This window comes from Belonocnema kinseyi, chromosome 3, assembly GCF_010883055.1.
Source record: "Belonocnema kinseyi isolate 2016_QV_RU_SX_M_011 chromosome 3, B_treatae_v1, whole genome shotgun sequence".
In the NCBI taxonomy this organism is placed as follows: Eukaryota; Metazoa; Arthropoda; class Insecta; order Hymenoptera; family Cynipidae; genus Belonocnema; species Belonocnema kinseyi.
Genome location: NC_046659.1, coordinates 123589117 through 123610611, shown reverse-complemented (window position 1 = coordinate 123610611; position 21495 = coordinate 123589117). Strand labels below are relative to the sequence as shown.

General features: G+C 24.8%; 2 protein-coding genes across 3 annotated transcripts in view; one reads left to right on the top strand and one right to left on the bottom strand.

The window, feature by feature from the left end:
• Positions 1–12504, top strand: part of LOC117168871 (eukaryotic translation initiation factor 3 subunit C) — a 48007-nt gene extending 35503 nt beyond the window's left edge. For both annotated transcript variants that reach the window (XM_033354757.1, XM_033354758.1), the window contains exons 12-15: positions 3590–3783; positions 5614–5817; positions 12034–12172; positions 12261–12504. In XM_033354757.1, coding sequence (XP_033210648.1) covers positions 3590–3783; positions 5614–5817; positions 12034–12172; positions 12261–12391 — 668 coding nt within the window. In that variant the 3' untranslated portion in view covers positions 12392–12504. The remainder of the gene's footprint in view (positions 1–3589; positions 3784–5613; positions 5818–12033; positions 12173–12260) is intronic.
• Positions 12505–21495, bottom strand: part of LOC117168872 (vacuolar protein sorting-associated protein 33B) — a 26485-nt gene continuing 17494 nt past the window's right edge. Inside the window, exons 5-6 of the mRNA XM_033354759.1 lie at positions 17668–17993; positions 12505–12999 (exon numbers count right to left, since the gene is read on the bottom strand). Coding sequence (XP_033210650.1) covers positions 12739–12999; positions 17668–17993 — 587 coding nt within the window. The 3' untranslated portion in view covers positions 12505–12738. The remainder of the gene's footprint in view (positions 13000–17667; positions 17994–21495) is intronic.

Here is a 21495-nt window from a genome sequence, read left to right as displayed (position 1 = left end):
TTGGATTTTTAAGCCAAAAAGACAAATGTTTAATAAAACATTTACATTTTCAACCAAATAATTAAATTTTTCTAAATCTAAAAATATAATAGTTGAAATATCATTCCAAAAATATTTTAAGGTTAAATTGAAACAGTCGAATTTAACAAAAAGATTAATTCTCAACCAAAACTGTTATAGATAATATTTTAACTAAAAAATACGAATTTTCAACCAAATAATTGAATTCACAAGCAAAAAAAAGAGAACACTAATAAGAAGAATTATCTAAAAAAATAGTTGAATATTCATCCCAAAAAAGTTAACTTTCAACAAAATAGTTGAATTGTAACAAAAAAGATTAATTTTTTTTCATTTTCAATATAATATCTTCAAATTTTCCGATTTTTGGGTGAAGATTTAAAGAAATAATTTATTTCAAATTGAAAAATATTTTATTAGAAAGTCTCTAGTATGAGTAATAATTTTATAGGAAGATTTGAAATTAAAAAATAAAATGTTTACAATTTTAGAGTTCTAAATTTTCATGATGAACGCTAAACTTTTAATTTTTCCCTTTCATAGGTTTGAATTTTGCAATTAAAATTGAAGTGTTTGAATTTTGGAAAGTACAATTAGGATATTAAAAACTAGAATTAAGTTTTAAGCCAGTTAAATTTAATTCAAATATAATTCAAATTTTAAAGAGTTATCGTATAAAAAAGTTTTAATATTGCTATTCTTTGTCCGAAGTAGAAATGTTTCCCATTTAAGAATAATATTTATTTTGAAAGGTTTTTTTTTCAGAATAATGCAATTCATTTTATCATTTTACAAATTTGTAGAAGAAAAATTTGTCCAAGTTCGATTTCAAAAGTTTTTTAAAGTATTCAGTGTAATTATATTTTTCATCTATGAAATCATTCAGTTCACAATGTATAATTCGAAAATATTTTACTCAAAAATTTTTCCATTTTAGACTTTTATTTTTAAGTGTATATTTGTAATTTAGAGAACCATTTTATTTTATCAACTGTAAACAAAAAAAATTTGCAAAATGGATCTGTACTTTCAGTATTAAAACGTGAAAAATAATTGATTTGACGTAAAGATTCTGAATCCGTTAAAAATTGAACTGTTTCAATTTGAAAGTCTTAGTCATTAAAAAAATGTAAACGTCAGATTGAAATCTCATAAACTATTTTCAACTTAAAAATAACTTCATAATTATATATTCGTAATTAAAGAATTTCATTAAATTTAAAATACTGTTTCAGTCTATAATATAAAATTTTTAACACAATCAATTAAAAATTTTTTAATTATGACAAGTGATAATTATCTAATATTTAGTAATATTTGATTTTTTATTTAAAACGATTAAATTCAAACTAAATATTTAAAAGTATACAAATTGAAACTGAATTATTCGACGTGGAAAACTTTGAATCGTTAAAATTTCGAAGAACTTTTAAACTCTGAATTTAAACATTTTAGTTGTTCTTTTCTCAAAAGAATTTTTATTTGCAAGTGAAATGGTTAAATTTTGATATATAAATAACAATTGAACCCTTATTATTTGTAGAAAAAATTGGAGTAATTTTAAGAAATAATTAGAAATTTTGATAAGATTCAAGAATAATTTAAAACATTTAAAATTATTACAAATAATTTAACGAAGTGTTTGTGCTGACATAATTCGTCTATTCGTGCTGAATTTTTTTTTGCAAATAGCCTCATCCTATTTTAAAAGAAAATATAAATTTTTGCATATTTCATACAAAATTTTTAGAGGCTTTTCAAGCCGAGCTTCAAAAGAATAAAAACATTTTCTTGAGATTCCTAGGAAAATAGACAATGATTTCTCATTTAGAAAAGTTATTATAAAAGAATATTTAAAAAGATTTTCCAAGATTACCAAAATGTTCAAAAAGAAGCTGGTAGATTCCAAGGAATTTTGTTTATCTTGCAGGATTTTCCAAAAATGGTAGGAAAAATTCGATTAATTTTCAAAGATTTTTAAAAGTTCGGTAAAAAAATTTTTTTAAATAATTTAAAATTTGAAAAAATGTAAAACAACTTCTAGGGTTCTCAAGATTTTTAAATACAATTTTGAACTTTTTTAAGGATGGTTTAACTATTTAAGATGAAAATAATTTAAAAAGTGTTCAGTTAATTTTTTTTTAATTTTACATGTTTCTAGCTTAAAATGGCATAAACTAATATAATTTTGAAAATTTTAGAGTTCATTGATTGATTCTTTAATTTATAGAGCATTGGAAATTATGATGTAGATATCTATGTTTATAATTGAATCTTAATCTTTGAACTCCGCATAATTTATAAAAGTACTTCCATTTTATACATTTTTATTTTTATTGAGCATTTGAATACAAAATTTTTGAATTAAAAAACTTTCAAGTTCAATTTTAAGAGTTTAAAACTCCAGAGTTCCATTTTAAGTGCTTTAATTTTTAGTTTCTCTTTTATTGTTTCAATTGGAAAAATGTTTAGATTAGAATTCGAATTTTTAAATTTTATTCACCATGAAAAGTGTTTGTCAACCGGGAAATGACCGTGAATTTTTTTCGTCGATTGAAACGTTCACCCTGTGCTAGTGTGTCATAAAATGTATTTTTGTATTTTCTTTTATTAGAAACAAAAATGTCCTTATCCTAGTTACTATATGATTCAAAGTCAGTCGATTTCTATTAAAAAAGTTTGCTAATGTTTATCGACTTCTGCAACAAATAATATATGTAAAAAAAAATTGCAGGATAAACCCGGGAGTTTGAGATTAAAAAAATAGTGGCCATCCTGACATTGTTGATTTCAAATCGTAGATTTCAAATTATTTATGTCTTACGGTCCAATCGTAAATCGAAAAAATAAATATGAGTCAAAAAAACATGTTCTTCGAAACTCAGATATTTATTTAATAGAAAAAACTCCTTTCAAAACTTCCTGACGTTTCACTACACATGCGTACCTTTTTCAAAGGTTCCTAAACCTGAGTTGATGATAGTTTAAATAGTCAAACAGATCAATTTTCAGTCAAAAAAAAGGAACATTTCAGTCAATAGTTCTAAGAAAATTAACTAAAAATTTAGTCATTTTTTGAAGTCTCAAAAAATTTTTTCGAGACTTTTTAAAAAAATGTAGTTGTAATCGATTGAAGTCTCGAAAAAATTTTTTGAGACTTCAAAAAATGACTAAATTTTTAATTAATTTTCTTAAAACTATTGACTGAAATGTTCCCTTTTTTTGACTGAAAATTGATCTGTTTGACTATTTAAACTATCATCAACTCAGGTTTAAGAACCTTTGAAAAAGGTACGCATGTGTACTGAAACGTCAGGAAGTTTTGAAAGAAGTTTTTTCTATTAAATAAATATCTGAGTTTCGAAGAACATGTTTTTTTGACTCATATTTATTTTTTCGATTTACGATTGGACCGTAAGACATCAATAATTTGAAATCTACGATTTGAAATCAATAAATATCAACGGTCGAAGAAAGGATTGATTTGTTTCATCACATCCTGACATTGTTTTAATGTTATTAATGTATCTTCTTCCTGGACTGCTAAACTGTAATTTGAATTTAACAGCTCACGAATTCGATGCGAGGAGAAGGATGATTTCAAAGACCTTCTATCAGCAACTGAGGTCAAGCGAACGTCAATCTTTAGTAGGTCCACCTGAGTCCATGAGAGAACACGTGGTCGCAGCAGCCAAGGCTATGCGAAATGGAAACTGGGCTGGTTGTAACAACTATATTATCAACGAGAAGATGAACGCTAAAGTATTTCAAAAAATCAGATAATCGAAATATATTGAGAAATAATTCTAAAGACTAGCAATTAGATTAAGGTGAAATGACCATAACTGGGACAATTAGGAAAATCTAACCCACATAAACACAATTTTAAAATGGGGAATTGGAATTTTTTGTACAAAAACCGATTTAATAAGTGGCTAAGACATTATTTAATCGATTAGAACAAAAAATACATTAGTAATTTTATAGTAAATTAATATAAATGGATATTTTAAAAACTAGTCAGATCGCCCCATAGTGGGACACGAATTTTGGAATATATCCTTAAGTGAGACACCAAAGAATCTAATACTGGGACAAGGAAAATCCAATGGGGTTTATCAAAATAAAATGGCACAATTTACTTATAATTTATTACAGAATACATTAAAAAGCCAGAATAGATTATGATAACCGTTTAATTATTTATTCTAAAAAAAGTTGTTTAAAGTAGTTTATGGAAACCTTTAATTCTAATCTCAAATTTTGCCAACTGCTCATGTAAGTAATTTAATAATAACTCATAAATTAAATTTTTTAATAAAATTAGTAATTATGGATTAAAATTTAATATTATATATAGACTAATATTATCTATTTACTTGCAAATTAAACTGGTTGGTAGTACATTTTGAATTAGAATTCATCTTAATTCAAGTTAATGCATAAATTGAAAAATGTATTGAAACAATTTAAATTATTTTTTGGTTACAAATTTTATTATTTGGTTGAAAATTTTATTGACCGAAAAATCTGTTTTGATTAATATTTCAACTATTTTATTGAGAGTTTGTCTTTTCGGTTCGAAAATTTGTCATTTTAATTATAAATTACATTTTTCTTATTTATTTAAAAAATCATGCCATGTTTAATTTATAATTTAAAAATTTTTCGTTTGAAATATTAACTATTATATTCTTTGATAAGAAATCATCTTTTTTGGTAGAAAATTAGTATTTTTTATTTAAAAATTAAAGAATTTGTTAGAATTTTGTAGTATTAGGTTAACCAAAAAAGTGAAATTTTGTTAAAAAAATATAATACTTAGTATTTGAACCAAAAAAGATTTTAATTACATATTGAAAGCAGACGTATTAATTTAAAAAAAAAAACTAATTTCTAATCAAACTGTTGAAGCCTCAACCTAGACAGATTAATTTTCTACCACAGTTGCATTTTTGCTCAAGAAAGATGAAATTTATAATTAAAAATATACGTTTTCGAACAAAAAATACGACTTTTCAAGAAAATAGTTTAAATGTTAATCAAAAATCATTTTTTAGTCAAGCAATAACAATGTTTTTTAACCAAAATATTGAATAGTCAAGTAAAAATGATGAGTTTTCTTCAAAACAGTTATATTTTTGATTTGAAAATATCAATTTTCAACAAAAAAGTTAATTTACTTAATTTACTTAATTTATATTAAAAAGTAAATCAAAAATGTGCAAAAACATTACTTTTTCTTTGCGTGTAGAAAATTTTAATAATACAATGCTGTGAAAGTTATGCGGAAAGTTTTGAAATTTAAAAAAAAATAGCAATTTTTCTAGCAGTTCATTCACACATTTTGAGGAATATTTTTGATTTTTTTTTACTAAATGTATAAATTGTCAGGACAAAAATAAATAGTGGTAACAAATTTAAAAGAACTTCAAAAATAATAGAACATTTTTACTTTTATAATTTATGTTGGAATATAAAAGATACTCAACGATATTTATTATTGTCTCAGTATTGGACATACTTTTTACGTTGTCCCAGTAATGGTCGGTCTACCTTATAAAATGGAATTTATTTTTGATTGTTTTTTAGGTTTGGGATTTGTTCTACCAAGCAGACAAAGTTCGCGCGATGCTGACGAGGTTGATCAAGGAAGAAGCACTCAGAACTTATCTCTTTACTTATTCACACGTTTACGATTCGATTGCGATTCCCAGATTGGCAGACATGTTCCAACTAAAAAAAGCTCTTGTTCTTTCGACGATCAGTAAAATGATCATCAATGAAGAACTTATGGTAAATTCTCTAATTAATATATCCTATATATATATTTAATCTGTATTCTGTACCTATTTCTGAATTGTCTTGAATTTTTTTGAAATATTTTAGGGCATTTTAAAAGATGTGAAGAAATTTTGAATAGATTTCAACCATCTAAACGGATTTTTAAGATTTTAAGGTATTTTCAAAACTCCTAAAGAATATTAAAAGTTTCAAGAGATTTCAAAGAGTTTTTAATATTTAAGGAAATTTCAAACGTTTCCATGGAATTAAAATATATATTTTTATTAATTCCAACGATTGTAAGTTTTTTTTAAAGCTCAAGGTATTTTAATAAATTTTCCAGAATTTCAGGAAATATCGCCAAGATTAATCTATTTAAAACAAAGACGTAAAAAAAATTTTTTTGTTGTTAAAAATGTAACTGGTTGAAACTTGGTCATTTTTGGTTAAAAATTCAGCTGGTAGAAAATTTTACTAAATAAATAGTAAAATTTTCTACCAGCTGAATTTTTACCTAAAAATGTAATTGTTAAACAATTGTTTGACAATTACATTTTTTTGCTGAAAATTCGTATTTTTTGTAGGAAAATTGATCTTCTTGGTTAAAAATCAATGTTTTTGGTTGACAATTCAACAATTGGTGTAAAACTCAATTTACTTTGTTGAAAATTAAGCAGTCTTATTGAAAAGTATCTTTTTTGGTAGAAAAGTCAGATGTTTTCTTGAAATTTCGTCTTTTTGGTTAAGGATTCAGATTTAAAATTAAAATCTGTTTTATTGGAAACGTCAGCTATTTCATTTTTCGTTGAAATTTGTCTCTTTTGTTAAAAAATTAATCAAGTTTTTTATAAAATTCATCAATTATGTAAAAAGTTAATTAATTTTGTATAAAATTCATCAATTTTTTCAAAAAGTTTTTTTGGTTGAAGATTCTTTATTTTTATTTAACTTCAACCTCTGGTATAAAATCTAACTGTCTCGTTAAAAAAATCTTTTTTTTTTTCTTGTTGCAAATTTATGTTTTGACTAAAAACTTAACTATTTTCGTTGAAAATTTATTTTGAATATATTTCAAGCCTCTAAACGGATTCTTAAGATTTTAAGGTATTTTAAAAACTTTTAAGGAATTTTTAGAGCTTTTAAAAGTTTTAAGAAATTTAAAGAAACTTTAAATATTTTAGGGAATTTCAAACGTTTATAAGGAATTAAAAAATAAATTTTTTAATTCAAAGATTTGAAAGCGTGTGAAGTATTCGAGAACTTATAGTTTGCTAGAATTTCAGCAGATATGCAATATTTTACAGGACCTATAAGGTTTTAAGATATTTTAAATGGCTTCACGCGATTTCATAAGGTCTCAGAGGATTCAAACGATCTTAAGGTTTTTTTTTAAAGCTCTCAAGGTATTTTAATAAATTTTCCCGAATTTCAGGAAATATCGCCAGTGAATCGCCAAGATTAAGTTATTTCGTAGAAAATAAAACAATGATGTAAAAAAATTATTTATTTTTTTTTTTGTTAAAAATGTAACTGGTTGAAACTTGGTCGTTTTTGGGTAAAAATTCAGCTGGTAGAAAATTTTACTATTTGTTTGAAAATTACATTTTTTGCTACAAATTCGTATTTTTTGTGAAAAAAATATCTTCTGGGTTAAGAATCCATGTTTTAGATTGTCAATTCCACCATTTGTTTGAAGATCAAACTAATTCGTTAAAAATTAGGCAATCTTATTTCAAAGTATCTTTTTTGGAAGAAAAGTCAGCTGTTTTGTTGAAATTTCGTCTTCTTGGTTAAGGATTCAACAGTTTTGTTAAAATTCGTTTTTTTGTCTGCTTTACTTCAACTGTTTTTGATTCAAAATTAAAATCTGTTTTAGTTTAAACATCAGCCATTTCATTTTTTTTTTAAATTCGTCTCTTTTGGTAAAAAATTAATTAATTTTTTATCAAATTCATCAATTTTGTCAAAAGGTTTTTTGGTTGAAGATTCTTTATTTTTATTGAACTTCAATCTCTGGTATAAAATCTAACTGTTTCGTTAAAAAATCGTGTTTTTTTTTGTTGAAAATTGATTATTTATAGATTTCATGCATCTAAACGGATTTTTAAGATTTAAAAATATTTTTAAAACTTCTAAAGAATCTTAAGAGTTTTTAAAAGTTTCAAGAGAATTAAAGGAATTTTAGGGAATTTCAAACGATTCCAAGGAATTAAAAAATTATTTTTGTTGATTCAAAGATTTCAAAGCCTTATAAGGTCTTCGAGAATTAAAACGATTATAAGAATTGTTTTTAATGCTCTCAAGGTATTTTAATAAATTTTCCAGAATTTTCAACCTGAATTCTTATTAATTTATCATGAATTATTTTAAATTGTTGGGAATTCTTTTGCATTTTCTTAATTCTTTGAATGATTCTAAATTGGCTCAAGTTTACTTACTTCAATAGATTTTTTTGAATCTTTAAAAGCTTTTATTAATTTTATTTCAAGGGATTTCAAGATGTTTAAAAAGATTTGAAATATTTTAGGAAATTTTAAACGGTTCCTAGAATTTTTTTATTTATTACAAGACGTTGAAGAGGTTTTAAATACGGAATTATTTTAGGATATTAAGAAATATTCCAAAGCATTTTCGAGAGATTCAAACAATTTAAAAGGGTTTCCAAGGATTTTAATAAGTTTAAAAATTTTTAGATAATTTGCATGCGGTTGAGAGGAAGTTCCTATAATTTCGGGAGATATGGAACGATTTTACAGGACTTAAAAGTTTCCAGATATTTTAAGATCCCAAGTGATTTTATCAGATTTCCGTGGATTTCAATATTATTTTTATATTTTAATACATTTTTCAGGATTTCAATGATTTCATGAGATTTTCAAATATTGTTTGCAACTCATTTGGAATTCACTCCGAATTATTGTTCAATTATCCTGAATTCTTTTAAATTCTTCGGAATTCTGTTGAAATTTTTCTAATTCACTTGAATTCTTCTAAATTTATTCAGTTTTACTTAATTCAATGGGTTTTTTTTTTAATTTTTAAAAGTTTTTATTAAATTGATCTTAAAGTTCAATTGATATAATGATCAAAGAAATTGAAAAATATTTTAAGGTATTTTGGCCAATTCCGTGGACTTTTCAAGAGCTTTAAAACATTTAATACATTAAAAAGTTTCAAGAGATTTCAAAAGACATCAAAGAATTTTTAATATTTTAGGAAATTTTAGACGATTCCTAGAAATTTTTTACAAGAGTTTGAAGAGATTTTAAGGATCGAAATATTTTAGGATATTTACAAATATTCCAAGGCATTTTTAAGAGATTCAAACAATTTTAAGGACTTTCTAAGGATTTTAATATGTTTAAAGAATTTGAATAAATTTGCATGCGGTTGAGAAAAATTTCTTATAATTTCGAAAGCTGTGAAACTATTTTACAGGACCTAAAATTTTGTAAGATATTTCAAGATCCCAATTTGTGAAAATTTGTGTTTCTTAGTAAAAAATTCATTTATTTAGTTGAAAATTCGTTTGTTTTGTAAAAAATATGTTTTAGTATATCTTTTCTTATTTTTTCCAAAATTTTTATTTTTTGGTTGAAAATTAATCTTGCTTAAAAATTTATCATTTTGGTTAAAAATTAGATTTCTATTATCAAAAAATACGTTTTTGAACTGAAAATTTTACAGTTCTATTTTCGATTGAAAAATATATTTTTTTTATTTAAAAATTCAACCAAGTCGTTGAAAACGTCTCTTTTTCGGTAGAAAATTAATCTTCTACGTTGAAAATCCATGTTTGTTCAAATATTTGGGCCAGAATGAATCTATTTCGTAGAAAATAAAACAATGATGTAAAAAGTTTGTTCTTTTTTGTTAAAAATTTAACTGGTTGAAACTTGGTCCTTTTTGGGTAAAAATTCAGCTGGTAGAAAATCTACTATTTGTTTCACGATTCAACTAACAATTCAACGTGAATTTTTATTTGAAAGAAATCACATCTTTTACATAATAAAAAATCTATTCAGTCATTTTAAATGTCACTTGATACTATATGATATGATACTTAATAATATCTTTATCTTCTTCAAAATTTATATATTTTTTATTTAAAATAATAGTATTTAACGTGCAATTCTTAAACAGTTTAATCTTTGATTTTTATTTTTAAAAATAATAATAGTCCGTCCAACTTTGATTTCAACCGTTTTTTAAATAATTAGTTAAATTATGTTTTCTTCAATTATAATGTCATTTAGTTTAGAATGCGTACTTCGAAAATCTTTCACTTTAAAAATTTTCCATTTTAGATTTTTAAGCGTATACTTGAATTAAAAGAATTTTTAAATGCAGTTTTAAGGACTTCAGCAATTAAAAATTAGAAACGTTTAAGATCGAAGAATTTAGATAACACTTTTACTTGATCAACTGTGGATATAAATTATTTATTGATTTTTTAAATTAAATTGAATTTTAATACTTAAAAAATAAATAATAATTGATTGTACAAAACGATTTGGCATCAGTTCACAATTTTAGAATTTCTTGGTTTTAACGTTAATAATTCAACTGTTTCAATTGGAAAGTCTTAAACAAATGCAAACGCCTTATTGAAACTTGATCAGCTATTTTTAAGTTTAAAATAACTTCAAAATAATATATTTATAATTAAAAGCTTTCATTAAATGTTAATCATTTAAAATCAGTAATTATAAATTAAATATTCAAAATTAACAAACAAAAAACTGGACTTTAAGAGTTTTAACTTTATTGTTGAATTTGTATGTATAAATAACACTTAAACGCCTATTATTATTTAAAAAAATTAAATATTAATTAAAAATTTCAAACAAAATGTAGATTTTGAAAGATTTCGAACCAAAAAAGTAGAAGCTTTTCAAAAATGTTAACAGGCTTTAAAAAAATAATAACGTTTTTTAAGATTGCTAGGAAAATTGAAAATGATTTTTTATTTTAAAAATGTATTTGAAATTCGAATAATTTTAAAAGTTATTTAGAAGATGTGAAAACTTTTAATAATATATTTTTAAATTTGAAAAAATTTGAAACATCATGTAGATATTTTAAGATCTCAAAAAAAATTCGAAGCATGTTAAGGATTTTTAAACTGTTTAAAATAAAAATAATTTAACTTTTAATTTGAATATGGAATTTACAATATTTTACAAATTTATAGTTTGAACTGGAAATTACCCATAATAATAATTTTGACTTGGCACTGGGAATTAGAAAATTTTAACAAATTCTGAGTTGGAACAGAAAATTATTCCCAAGAATTTTAATTCTGATTTGAAGGGAATTTTCAAATTTTAACCAATTCTGAGTTGAAACTGGTATTTATTCATAAGAATTCTAATTTTTCTTGGAACAGGGAATGTTAAAATTTAACTAAATTCTGAGCTGGAACAGGAAATTTTTTAATAGAATGAATTTTATTTGTAAATTGAAACGGCATATTTTCAAATAAAATCAAAATTATGAATTAAAACAGGGAGTTTTACAACAAATTCTAATTCTTAGTTAAAACGGAAATTGTTCGAAAAGTATTAAAATTCCGTATTTGAATAAGGAGATCTCAATTTTTAACTAATTCTGAGTTGGAGCTGGAATTTATACAGGAGAATAACAATTCTCAATGGAAAATTGAATTTTTCAAACAAAATTATTATTCTGTATTAAAACTATATATTTTCGAAAAGAATTAAAATTTCGGATTTAAACAGGGAATTTTCATTCTTTAACCAATTCTGAACTGGAATTAAGAATTAAAAATTGCTTAAATTTAGAGCATTGAAAATGATAACGTGAATTTATATTTTTTGAACTGAATCTGAATCTTTGAAGTCCACAATTGATAAAAGTTAAAAATTTGTAGTTTGTCAGTTCAACTACATTTAATTAAAAATTCTTCAGTTGAAAAGTGTTAATAGATTTTATTTAATGCGTGTAAATTATTGAGCGTTTGAATACAAAATTGTTGAATGAAACAACTCTTAACCTTCAATTTTCAAAATTTGAAATTCAAGAGTTTCACTTTGACTGCTTTAATTTGCACCTTCAGTTTTTATTATTTCGAATGGAACAATTTTGAGAATTAGCGCTCGATTTTTTCAATTTCATTGGCCGTGAAAAATGTTTGCGAACCGGGAAAAAATCGGGAATATTTTTTCTTTCATAAAAACGGCCACGTTGGTATATTTTTCGTTACAGGCATCGCTAGACGACCCAACAGAAACTGTTGTGATGCACCGCAGTGAACCTAGTCGTCTCCAATCATTGGCTCTTCAACTTACTGACAAGGTGAACAACTTGGTCGATTCCAACGAGCGCATCTTCGAAATGAAACAAGGTACCAAGATTGTCCACAAAATAAGTGAATGATCCGAATAATATTCTAGAAATGATTCTTTAGGATAATAAAATTATTATTTTCACAGGTAACTTCTTCTCGAGAGGTGGAAACCAAGGCAATTTCCGCGACCGACAAAACTACAATCGCCAAGGTCAAGATTGGGGACGCCAAAGACGTGATCGTGATCGCAACCGTGAAGAGAATCGTAATTATTGATCGAAGCATTGAACATCATAAGCTTCCTCGTAAGTTGTACTACGTTTTTATATCAATGAAACAAAAAAAGTATTAGGTCTAATATAATAAATGATGTCATTGTATCCTATAAATGGTATCATTTTATTCGTTAATAATGTATTTACATTCAATCTGTAAAATAATAATAAGAAGAAAAAAAACACTCCGTTTTTCTATTCAGTGAACACATAGAAAAGTACATACTCAAAATTAAAAAAAAAAATGGTAGAAAAAATCACTCGTGGCTGAGATTGAGATGAGTTTTTATCTAATTTTATATCTAAGATGATTTTAAAATACATACAAAAGTCACTTTTCAAAATGAATCAGGCATTTTGTACACTTTCGATTAATTTATTGCCAGTTATGATACTGTCTGAGACCATAACGAGGCGAATTCCTGCTGACTTTTCAACAAGTCGACAGGCAGAAATTTCGGCATAAGTGATGCCGCCTATTATACAAATTACAACTACCTTTGGAGTTATTGGGCCTTGTCCTCCGATGATTATGCATTCTGGTAAATTTGTCAAGTCCTCGAAGCTCTTTGGATCGGATTGAGTCGCCACGTTGTTTATAATTTGTGCCTGTGAAAAGGGAATGCAAAATGGGATCATTCTAAATAATTTTAAGCACCCTTCAAAAATTAAGACACGCTACTGGTGTATGGGGGGGGGGGGATAAACTCAAAATGTGACTTCATATGAATAATATAAATGTGAGTAAACATTTTTTTGAAATTCTTGAAAAAATGTAGATTAGTGATTTTTTTTAAAAGCTTTTCTTCCTTTTTCAAGAATTTTTTCCCCTGTTTTCTCGTTTTTTTTTTATTTTGCTTGAATGTGAAATTAATTAATAGAATCCAATAATTAAATCCAACTAATTTTAGTTGAAAGTTCATTCTTTTTAATCGAAAACTCTACTTTTATATATTTGGTTTAGAATTCATCTTTTTTTTGTGACAAATTTTGCTATTTGGTTGTAGATTGAACTATTTTTTTGAAAATTCGTTTTTTTTTGTTGCTGAAAACTAATTTTTTTAACTGCGAATTTAGGTATTCTATTTTTTGCAGAAATTTGATCGTTCGAAGTTGAAAATTCGACGATTAAGTTTTCATTGCGAATTTATCTTTTTTGCTAGCAAATTCAAATACTTGGTTAAATGTTGAACTACTTTCTCAAATATTCATTTTATGGGTTAAAGATTTAACTGTTTTCTTGAAATTAATTTTTTTATTCTTTGTCAATTCTATTTTTATTTACTGATAATTCAACTATTTTAATTTTAATGGAAGATTGATCGGTTTTAGTTGAAAATTCAACTATTACATTTTTCATTGACAATTCATCTTTTTTGTTTGAAAATAAAGTTTTTTTAGAATTTTTGTTTAAAGTTTAATATTTAAGTTTAAAAATTCGATCATTTGGTTAAAAATGCATATCTCTAGGTTCAAAATTTAATTATTTGGTTAAAAATTCAAGTACTTTGTTGAAAATTCATCTTATTAGATTAAAAATTAATCTTTGTAGTTGAAAATTCAAGTATTTCAGCTAAATATTCATAATTTTTATCGAAAATTCATATGGTTGGTTAAAAAGAAAACTACTTATGGAGAGTTAAATTCTTTCTGTTAAAAATGTACCTTTTGGATTAAAATTCATCTATTCCAGTTGAAGATTCATAATTTCAGTTGAAAATTCATCACTTTGGTTGAAAATTGGATTAGGTTTTTGTTGAAAATTTTGTTTCACTGAAAATTTAGGTATTCTATTTTCTGTGGAAATTTTATTCTTCTAAGTTGAAAGTTCAACTATTAAATTTTGCATTGCGAATTCACCTTTTTTTGCTAGAAAATTCAAATACTTGGTTGAAAGTTGAACTACTTTCTTAAACATTCATTTTATGGGTTAAAGATTTAACTATTTTCTTGAAATTTATTTTTTGTAAATTCTTTTTTTATTTACTGATAATTTTACTGTTTTATTTTTTGTGGAAGGTTGATTTTTTTTAGTTGAAAATTCAACTATTAAATTTTTCTTTGAAAATTCATCTTTTTTGTTTGAAAATTCAGTTGTTTTTAGCATTTTTGCTTGAAGTTTAATATTTAAGTTTAAGAAATGTCATCATTTGGTTAAAAATTCAAGAACTTTGTTAAAAACTCGTCTCTTTTGCTTGAGAGTTTAACTATTTAGTTGTGAGATTAATTCTTGTTGAAAATTCAACTACAGGCTTAAAAAATCAACTATTTTATTTAAAAATGCATTATTTTGTTGATAGTTCAACTATTTTTGTTTAGAAGTCTGTTTTTTTTTTAATTTATCTTTTTGGTTTAAACTTCATCTATTTCAATTGAAGATTCATCATTTTAGTTGAAAATTCTTCTTTTTGGTAAAAAAATTTAACTTTTTCAGTTGAAGATTGCAACTCTTTGTTACAAAAACGTTTTTTTTTTATTGTCAAAAATTATCTTTTTCTTTGATAGTCAATCTTCTTATATAAAAATTCTTTTCAGTTAAAAATTCAAGTATTCCAGTTAAATATTTATAGTTTTATTTGAAAATTCATTTTTTAGGGTCAAAATAAAATTATTTGGTTGAAAGTTAAACTCTTTTGTTAAAAAATTATTTATATTTTTTTGCTGAAGATTCCTCGTTTTACTTAAACATTAATTTCTTTGGCTGACAAATGAGCTGTTTAATTTAAAACTTGTTTTTTCTTTGTATGTTTTTTGGTTGAAATTTCTTTTACTGAAAATGTAACTATTATGCCAGTTGAATATTCTATAAGTTCAGTTAAAAATTAATCTCTTTGACTGAAAATTCATTTTATGACTCAAACTTTAATTATTCAATTTTTGGTTCAAAAATTATACTGTTTAGTTGAAAATTCGTATTTTTGGTAGAAATTAATCTTCTCGGTTGAAAATTGATCATTTTAGTCAGAACCTCAATTAAATATTTACAATTTTATTTCAAAATCCATTACTTCATTTTAAAATGTAACTGTTTTTTTTTTAAATAGTTTTTGTTGTTGTTGAAAGTTAGGTTTTTTTTTTGTTGAAAGTAATTTTTTTAACTGAAAATTTAAGTTATTCCAATTGAAAATTCTACAGTTGTAGTTGAAAATTTATCTCTTTAGTTAAACATGAATTTTTTAACATGAAGTTTCCTTATTTAAGTTTTTGTTGAAGTATTTCAGTTGAAGATTTATTGTTTTAGTTGAACACTCTTATGAAAATTAATTTTTTGACTTGAAAATTAATCAAATATAAAAAATCATATTTTTGTTTAAAAATGCAATTGTTCCAGTTAAATGTTCATCATTACAGTTGAAAATTATTCTTTTTTGTTAAAAATTTAGCTGTTCCAGTAGAAGATTCATAATTTTATTAAAAATTCGTCACTGGTTGAAAATTGGACTATTTTATTGAAAACCAGATTTTTTGGTCACGAATTAAAATCAATGTTCGCGTTTTGCGGAAAATATGAATCTTACTTTTACAAGGTGGCCGCTGGACCGGCAAATGACCGGGAATTTTATGAGACGGGGAAATGACGGTGAATCTATTTTTTTACCAGGAATTTTACAAATTTTTACAAAAAAAATCTTTTCGAATTTGATTTCAACAGTTTTTTTTACATTATCTGTAAATTTCTTATCTTTTTCAATTATGATGTCCTTCAGTTTCCGATGCGTAATTTTTAAATCTTTCACTTACAAATTTTTGATTCTTTCTCAATTTTTTTCTTAAATCTTGCAAAATAAAAAATATTTCCTTTAAATGTACCAGATGCATTTGTGAAAATTTTTGAACTTTTCTGAACCTTTGCAAATATGCTCTTAAACTTTTCGAATTTTATCTAGGAATTATAGGTGTTCAATTTTATTTTACATCAAGATGCAAGAATTACTGATTACTGATTTTTCATGAACAATCAAATATTTCTTAATATTACGCAATTGTTATTTTTCTTAATTACAAAATTTTCAAATTTTAGACTAAAGAAATATTTTTAATTTAATAAAGGCTTTATATATGAATATATTATTTTAAAGTTATTTTAAAATTAAATATAGTTTACAAAGTTTCAATCGGGCGTTTATATTCACCAGTTAATCCTTAACGTATAGTTTAATTTCGATAAACTCAAAAGATTTTTTATCCTAAATTGTCGATTTCAAACGTTAATGATAAAAATTAAAATCCAAAATTCGAATCATTTTGAAAGATGTGTAGAAGTTCTAGAAAAATGTTAAAAATAATTTAAAATTTGAATAAATGTAAAACAACATGTAGATTTTTCAAGACTTTGCGATAAAATCTTGAAGCTTTAAAAAAATTTTAAACTATTTAAAATTAAAATAATTTAACTTTCATTTAAGAAGTCTTCCGTTTATAAGAAAAATATCATCTTTCATTTTTTAATATTTGTAGCATAAAATTGCTTAAAATGATTGGCAGCTCAATTTTTATTATTTCAAAAGGAAATATTTTTAGCTTTAGATTTAGAATTTTTTCATTTAATTGACTGTGAAAAATGTTTGAAATTTACAGCTAATTATACGTCATTTTAAACTAAATAGTTAAATATTCCAGCCTAAATGACGGATTTTTTTAGAAAACAGAATATCAGAATACGTCAATTTCTAAAAAATAGTTGAATATAAAAAAAAGTTGATTTTCCTACCTTAAAAGATGAATTTTTAAGCATATAGTTGAATTAAAACAAAAAAATGTACTTCAACCAAACCAGTTGTATTTTAAACTAAATCATTGAATCTTCGAACCGAAATGACGAATTTTCTAGAAAACAGTTAAATTTTCAATCAAGAAAGAGGAATTTCCAACTAAAAACTTTTCTACTAAAAAATTTTCTACCTCTAAAACTAAATTTTTACGAAATAGTTGAATTTTCAAAAAAAGATTAAAGTTTAACGAAAAACAGTTGGATTTTCAACCCAAAAAAGATGATTTTTTAGAAATAAAAATGATAAAATAATTTAACTTTAATTTAAGAAGTGTTCAGTTTATAAAAAAAATATAATCTTTGGATTTTTAATGTTTCTAGTTTAAAGTTGTTTAAAATGATTTGCAGCTCAGTTTTTATTACTTCAAAAGGAAACATTTTTAGCTTTAGAGTTCTAATCTTATAATTTCATTGACCGTGAAAAATGTTTGCGAGCCGGGAAATGAACGAAAATTCATCTGTAACGAAGAATTTAGTGAATTTAGCTATCAGAATCTTGGACTCACAATCGCTGGGATGTAAACACCACTAAAAACGTAACTAGGACAGGTAGGCCCTTTCAGATCGAGAGCTTTCGATGCACTTGGAAACAGCTTGAGTCGCTTTGCGTTTGTCATCCATTTACTCGTCCAATTGGGAAGTTTGTTAAGGACATTGTCTGTTCTGTATTTCAAGAGATTGACACTCTCGAGTTTGTAAAATAAAGGTATGTTTTGGTACCCGTGTGCGTGGAGGTGAGATTGCTGGATTGTTTGCGTTTCGCTGCGAGTTACTCCGTCGCTGGTAATTGAAAGTAAAGAAAGGAGACGAAGACTTCGTAGAGGATGGTCATCTGAAAAAAAAACCCAGGGTTTGAAAAGTTTTACCATCAGGGTGACCGCAGATCAGGGAAGACCTGGAAATCAGGGGAAAGTTGAGAATTTTTAAGAAAAAATAAATAGCAAAAGTCGGGTAATTTCTATAATCTCTAATACGCTTTAAATAACTGTCAAGAATAATCAGGACTGTCACACGGTCACTTTTAGTTACTTTTTTTTGGTCAAATCACTTTTTTTCAGATCATGTCTCTGTAGTCACTTTTATAAATGAAAATATCAGTTTAGTCATTTTTAGAGTATTTTAAAAGATTCCAAGAAAATGTTAACAGATTTCAATAATTTGAAACTTCCAAAGAATTTTCAAGAGCTTCAAAAAGTGTCAAGGAATTTCAAAATATTGCAAAGGATTTGAAATATTTTACGGTATTTAAAAATATTTTAAGGCATTTTCGAGAGCTTTAAAAAATCGGAAAATATTTCACAGGATTTCAATAATTTCAAGGAATTCTAAAGAATTATAAGAATTGTATGGTACTTACAGAAAATTCAAGGAATTTTAAAGAATTTTAAAATGTTTCAAGAGATTTCAAAAGATTTGAATTATTTCAGGGTCTTTTAAAAGATTCCAATGAATTTTTACTAGGTTTCAATAACTCAAAGGGATTCCGAAGAATTTTAAAAATTTAAAGGTATTCTCAAAAATGCCAGGGAACTTTCGAGAGATTTAATAAGTTAAAATTGATTTCAAAACATTTTAAATATTTCGGGTATGTTAATAGATTTCAGTCATTTCAACAATTCCAGAGAATTTTCAAGATCTTCAAAAAGTGCAAAAGGGATTTCAAAATATTTCAAAAGTTTTTAAATATTTTACAGTATTTACAAATATTTTAATGCATTTTCAAGGTCTTTAAAAAATTGGAAAATATTATACAGGATTTTAAATATTTTAGGATATTTTAAAAGATTTCAAGAAATCTCGATTAACTTTCAATAAATGGAAGGGATTTCAAAGAATTTTAAAGATTTAAAAGTATTCTAAAAAATACCAAGGAATTTTCAAGAGCTTTAAAAAGTTTCAATTGATTTCTACAGATTTTAAAGGATTATAAATATTTTGGGTATGTTGGAAGATTTCGAAAAAATTTCTCAATAGATTTCAATAATATGAAGGGATTCCAAAGAATTTTAAAGGTTTTAGGATATTCACCAAAATTCCAAGAAGTTTAAATTTAATTTTAAGAGCCAAATTTCAACGGATTCCATAAGATTTTAAAGGATTTTAAATATTTGAGGCATTTTAAAAGATTTTTCAATAAGTTAAAGGGTTTTCAAAGGATTTCTGGGTATTTTTTAAACACCGAAGGAATTTTCGAGACCTTTAAAAACTTTTACGAGATTTCAAAAGATTTCAAATAATTTGAATCATTTTAGACTATTCTAAAAAATTCCAAGGAATTTTCAAGATCTTTGAAAGAGATTTCAAATATTTCGGATATTGGAAACAATTTCAATGAATTTTCAGGAAATTTGAAAATTTTTCAAGAGCTTTCAAAAGATAGCGAATTATTTAAATTATTGTATGATATTTTCAAAGATTCCAAAGAATTTTTATCAGATTTCAAAGGATATGAAATATTTTAAATAGATTTTAATAATTCTAAGTGATTCCAAAATTTTCTAAAGATTTTAGGAGTATTAAAAAAATTCCAAGAAATTTTCAAGAACTTTAAAAATTTCTAAAGTTTTCAAACGATATGAAATATTTTAAGGTATTTTAAAAAATTCCAATAAATTTTCAAGAGCCTTACAAAATTTTAATGGATTTCAAAATATATTAAAGAGATTTAAATATTTTAGATTGTCTTAAAAGATTTCAAAGAATTTCTTAAGAGCTTTAAACAGTTTAACGGGATTTAAAAACTCTAAAGGATTTTAAATATTTATCCTAGGATATTTTTAATAGATTTCAAACATTTTAAGCGATTCTACAAGATTTTAGGCTATTTTTAGAAATTCCAAGGTATTTTAAGAGCTTTAAAAACTTCCAAGGGGTTTCAAAGTATTCTAAATTTTATTAATTTCAATAACGTAAAGTGATTTCGAAAGATTTGAGTTTTGTTAGGGTACATATTTTAAAATATTCGAAGGGATTTTCAAGAGATTTCCAAGTATTTTAACGATTTTAAGGGAATTGAACAAATTTGCATGCGGTTACAAAGAATTTCATACAATTTCTAAATTAATGGAGAGATTTCACAATAAATTTTATAATATTTCCGAGGATTTCAATTATTTAAAAGCTTTAATGGTATTTTGTTGGTATTTTAATCAATTTTTTTGGATTTCAAGAAATACCATCAAATTTCATAGAATTTCAGGGTCCTCTTTAATATTGTATTGGATTCCAAAGAAGCTATTCACAAGAACTGAAGGTTTTCGTAGAGTTTCAAAGATTTGAAGAGATTTTCAAATATTTTTTTTGTAATTCATTTGGAAATTCTTCTCAATTTTGCTCAGTTCAATTGATTTTTTATCACTCTCTGGTTTAATTCATCTTGAAGTTATTCAAAGTCACCTTGATTATTCGACATTTTATCGAATTCTTTTTAATTCCCTTTAATTTTTCTCAGCTCATTTGAAACTTACTAAATTCAATTAATTTTTTCGTATTTTGAATTTACTTGCCTTAAATTTGTTTTAAGCTTACTTGCATTTTTGCTTTTAATTTTTATGAATTGAATCGAATTCTTTTCATAGCCCTTAAATTCCTCAAAATTACTACACGTTTTACTGAAAAAAATGGAATGATTTCGATTTTTTTCCAATTCATTTGCATTTTTTAAATTTAACTTGAATTTTTTAAAGTCTTATGAATAAAATTCCTTTTACTTTAAATAAACATTAAACACATCATTATGAATGCACATTTAATCACTCTTAGTGACTTTTTTTATTGAAAATTATTCCCTTTTTTTAAGTGAATTAGGCTGTGGCAACCCTAAGACTAATTTTTGTTTTAATTTATATTTTATTTAAATTTAATACATTTATAAAACATTCTATATTAAAGATATTACAAGATTAGAATTGAGGTATTTAAATACAAAAAGTCAGGGGAGTAAATGATCTCAAGGTAAGAGAATTGCGTGAAACTATGGACGTGAAAAAACTAGATATTTTATGCGTGCCCGAAACAAAGAAAAAGGGATGCGAAACTAAAGACATAAAAAACGGCGTGCTGAAAGGCGGATTCGAAATATGGTCAGGAGTAGACTGTGAATCACATGGTAAACAAGGAGTAGGTCTCATTTTGAACGAAAGAGCAAAGCAGCATCTCGGAGACCATGGCTTCGTGTCTCCCAGACTACTGTGGGCTAGAATGAAAGTAGGAATCAGAAGACTATTTATTAAAGCATGCTACGCGCCGGTTGATAGTGATCCTAGAGAAGTGAAAGACGCCTTCTGGGACACTTTAAATGACACAATAAACATCTGCGAACATGGGGAAAGAAT